The sequence below is a fragment of the Nicotiana tomentosiformis genome, chromosome 1, assembly GCF_000390325.3.
Source record: "Nicotiana tomentosiformis chromosome 1, ASM39032v3, whole genome shotgun sequence".
NCBI classification, from domain to species: domain Eukaryota; kingdom Viridiplantae; phylum Streptophyta; class Magnoliopsida; order Solanales; family Solanaceae; genus Nicotiana; species Nicotiana tomentosiformis.
In genome coordinates, this window is record NC_090812.1 from 136,971,217 (window position 1) to 136,975,654 (window position 4,438).

Here is a 4,438-nt window from a genome sequence, read left to right on the forward strand (position 1 = left end):
CGATATCAACAAAGTCAACTCCCGATCAAACTTCTCAACCTTCAAACCTTCAACTTTTCAATTTTTGCCGAAATGCATCAAATTATGCATAAAATTAGCCTACGGACCTCCAAATACGAATCCGGACAAAAATCGCCATATGAAACTATTGGAATCGTCAAAATAGCATTTCGGAGTCGTCTACTCAAAAGTCAAACTCTGGCCAACTCTTACTGCTTAAGCTTCTAAAGTAAGAATCCTTTTTCCAAATCAATCCTGAATCATCCGAAATCCAAACTCGACCACACACGCAAGTCATAACACATAATACGAAGCTGATTGAGACCTTAAGCTGCCAAACGGGACGCTAATTCTCAAAATAACCGGTCGGGTTGTTACATCCTCTCTCTCTTAAACAAACATTCGTCCTCGAACGTGCCAAGAACACCCAAATCCACATAGGCCCGAAAACACCATCTCAACTCAAAATTATTCCTTCTACCGATCATTTCCAAAAGACCTGACTCCCACATCAATACACGATGTCAGCCTCAACCAGCTGCAACAACTCATGGCTACACCCATCAAGTACAAACACACCACATAACAATAGATGATCATAATAGTTGCCCATAATCAAATACAGCGCCAGCAAATAACTTCATCTCAGCTAAAACCTCATTCCAGACTTCCACAACACCAACAACGATGCAAGAAACACGAAGACCTTGTAACTATTCACCCTGAATCAACAAGTCACCTCTAATGCCACCTGGGCACCCACCTCGCAAGCTAAAACTCAATAAGCATAACGAAAAAATGGCTGAATATGCAAAGAGAAACACATGAGAGAACTATCAAACAAACCTGACAGGCACAATTCCCTATCAACATCATACTACAAATCAATTCCACAATAGAGAATCAAGATATATGAAATAATCACAAGGATCTCATCCTAATATAACTCTACCGCGGCACATAGCACAGTTCAAACATATCAAACCACATAAAAATGCAAGGACCCCATCCTCGGCTCTGAATCACAAGTAGAATACACATCATAACAACTAAAACCTTCCACTAATTCAATTTTGCTAATAAAATCACAACACATACTGAACTCCCACACTGGTAGAGCATCTAAATCATGAATCGCAAGCAACCAAATAGAAATCAAGTCAAAACCTACCGTAATGGGTACCTAAAGTCACTTCTAGTCTCATAGCTCTCAATAATGAATAAAATGAAATGATAGACACGGCCTACAACTATAGAATCTCCTAACAGGGGTAAACATATAAGCAGAGTACAAAAATCACAAAACTCATCCATATGTCAAGCAATATAAGATGGTTCACTCCGATAAGCAGAACCAAGTCAAAATAAGAATGAAGCTCCTCTATAATAGTCGAAACCATACCTGTAATAACACCATCTGCTACAGCGGCCTCAGCCCTACCGTGGAAGCATATCAACGGGTCGGGCCTTACCCTCTTGGGCGCTCTCTACCTACCTGAATACCCTTTTGTGACACATCTGTCTAAAGTCTGGGACAATCTCTCACCATATGGCTGGTATCTCCACGCTCAAAGAAACCTCTCCATTGATGTGGCTGTGGAAGCTGTCCGGTACGGGTACTGTAAGACCCATAGGTATCTGAAACACTGTACGAAGCCTGAAGAGCAAACTGAACTGGCTGACCCACAAAACCTCTACCATGTCGTATCTGCCTCCAAAATAGGGACCAAGTAGATCCTCCCGGTCTGTGAGGCCTCTTAGCTTACTGGTCTCTCTCTCTTGACCTTGCATGTCCTCTCTCTCCTTGTCCCGCATGCCCTCTAATCGGCGAGCGATCTCTACCACCTGCTGAAATGGAACATCCGTCTCCAACTCCCGAGCCATGCTAAACCGGATATCATGACTGAGCCCCTCAATGAATCTGCCGCTCTCAAACTGTAGAAACCAAAGCAGGTGCATGTCTGGACAGATCATTGAATCTAAAGGCATACTCTGACACTGACATAATGCCCTGGCGCAGCTGCTCAAACACCGCGCGCCATGCATCCTGAAGGGTCTGGGGAACAAACTCTCTCAAGAACATCTCCGAAAATCGAGTCCATGAAAGTGAAGCTGCCTCGACCAGGCTGCCCAACTCGTACGCTCGCCACCACCGATATGCCGCTTCCTTAAGCTGAAACGTAGTAAAAGCAACCCCACTCATCTCCACAATACCCATAGTGCAGAGAATACGGTTGCACTCCTCTAGAAAACCATGGGAATCCTCTAAAGACAAACCACTGAAAGTAGGAGGGTGATACTTCTTGAACCTTGCAAGTCCAAATTGTTCCTCCTCAGATGCTATTGCCCTAACCACGACCTGAACTGGAACAACGTACTATGCTGTCATGAACCCTGGAACCTGTCCAATGTGGACTCACTGCTCTGGAGTTCGGGCGGCGGGAGTCTGAGCTCCTCCCCTGGCCTGTGAAGTAGCTGGTGCAATCGAAATCAACCCCGCCTGAGCCAATATGCCAAACATTCTCAGGAACTGTGCTAAAGTGTCCTAAAGTCCCAGGGTAGCAACAAGCACTTCCGGTGCCCGTTCCTTAATCGCAGCTACTGGCGGCTCCTCTACTGCTGCTCTGATAGGTGCTCTAACTGTGGTGCATGCTCCTCCTCGACCTCTACCTCTGCTTGTGCCCCGGCCCCTAGAAACACCGGCTCTGGGGGCATCGTCATCAGTAACAGTAGCTCGTGTCCTCACCATCTGGGAGAGAATAGAATGACAAAGGCTCAAACTCGATATCAATAAACTCGCACGATAGGAATGAAAGAAGTGAAGTCTTCCTAATAGTTTCGTAGCCTCTTGAAGATAAGTACAGACGTCTCCATACCGATCCGCAAGTCTCTACTAAACTCGCTTATGACTCATAGCACCTATGAACCTAGAGCTCGGATACCAAATTGTCACGACCCCGATTTTCCTCCATAAGATATCATGACGGCACCTTGTCTTTAGGACTAGGTAAGCCTAACACCTACTGAAATAATGATAAAATTTAACGAACAACTATAAATTTCGAAATGGAAATTTCTATACAAGCCAAAAATCCCAAAACCGGTAGTACAAGTCATAAGCTTTACTGAATTTACTAGAAAATCTCTAAATACAACTGTTCAAGAATAGAAATAAACCCTACAAAGTAAGATTTCAGAAGGTGACACTAAGTCCTCCTGCAAATGCAACAACAGGTATACCTTGAATCTCCACAACAATGCCCGATCAGCTAGCGAATGATCAACAACTCCGAGGTACCTGGATATGCACAAAAATATGCAGAAAGCGTTGCATGAGTACACCACAGTGGTACCCAGTAAGTATCAAGACTAACCTCGGTGGAGTAGTGACGAGGAATAGTCGAGACACTTACTAGACATAATAACTTGTACAAGTATAACCATGAAACTAACAGGGAACAATATCAATATAAAACTAAGCATGATAACAATAACAAATAATGCTTATAAGAGGAAACTAAGAGAAACAATTAGCAACAGGGAACAAACAAGTAATAATGTCGTGGAGTAAGCCGAATACAGTTTAAGTCCGGTGGAACCAAGTAAAGAAAACAAGCAACAACTCAATAAGAATAACCGCTTTCACAAGAGATTTATTCAAGAATTTCCCCGAGGTACCAAACCTCATAATTACAAATCACGGGTCCCAAATCAAGAACCCATATCACTTGGCATCTTGTGCCCACATTATAAATTTCAACCACACAGACAACTCACGTGCCAATACCATTTATACCGCATATCTACACGGACAACTCACGTGCCAGCAATAACAATAACCTATAACTACACAGACATCTCACGTGCCAATAGTACAACTCTCACACAGAAGGCAAGTATGCGGGAATATGTGTAAATGATCAATAGACATCAGGGTTCATCTTCTCAAACCGATATGGGTGTTTAATTATGTGTATGCTTGTGCAAGAGTTGTACCACAACTCGAATCAACATGTAAGAGTAGAGACAACGAATGGCACATAGGACACAACCCAAAACAATGTAACATGCATAACCCACACAAGGAAGGCACACCACTACACAAATATTATCAATAACAATGCCTTCAAGCAATCACAAGTTGTCACGACCCAACTAGAGGGTCATGACTAGCACCCGGGCCATACTTGCCGAGCACCAACGTATATTTTATCTAACCTTCCTTATTATCTTTAAGGGCCGACAAGATCAATATAAATAGTAGACATGGATCATGAACATCCAACAATGAAATATAATGTCATGAACATACATAACATGGGACGATAAGACTGTCAAGAAACTATATATAAGGTACGAGCTACCATGCTGCCATGAAAGACTATACAACAAAAATCAGCCGACAAGGCATTCTAAACCATACATGAGTCGACACCTG

At 43.0% G+C, this 4,438-nt stretch overlaps 1 protein-coding gene across 1 annotated transcript; it reads right to left on the bottom strand.

Annotated features, from left to right (window-relative positions):
* Positions 1–1,930: 1,930 nt before the first annotated feature.
* LOC138910340 (uncharacterized) lies at positions 1,931–2,749 on the bottom strand. The gene is made up of 2 exons (XM_070201573.1): positions 2,573–2,749; positions 1,931–2,359 (listed from the first exon to the last, which is right to left on the bottom strand). The coding sequence occupies exons 1-2, from the start codon at positions 2,747–2,749 to the stop codon at positions 1,931–1,933; spliced, it is 606 nt and encodes a 201-aa protein (XP_070057674.1).
* Between the last annotated feature and the right edge of the window lie 1,689 nt (positions 2,750–4,438).

Excerpts from the sequence above, each read along its gene's own strand:
- LOC138910340 (XM_070201573.1), bottom strand. The coding sequence starts at position 2,749 with ATGGTGAGGACACGAGCTACTGTTACTGATGACGATGCCCCCAGAGCC. Across the intron at positions 2,360-2,572 it reads TTAAGGAACGGGCACCGGAA|GTCGTGGTTAGGGCAATAGC; the intron begins GTGCTTGTTGCT and ends GTTCCAGTTCAG.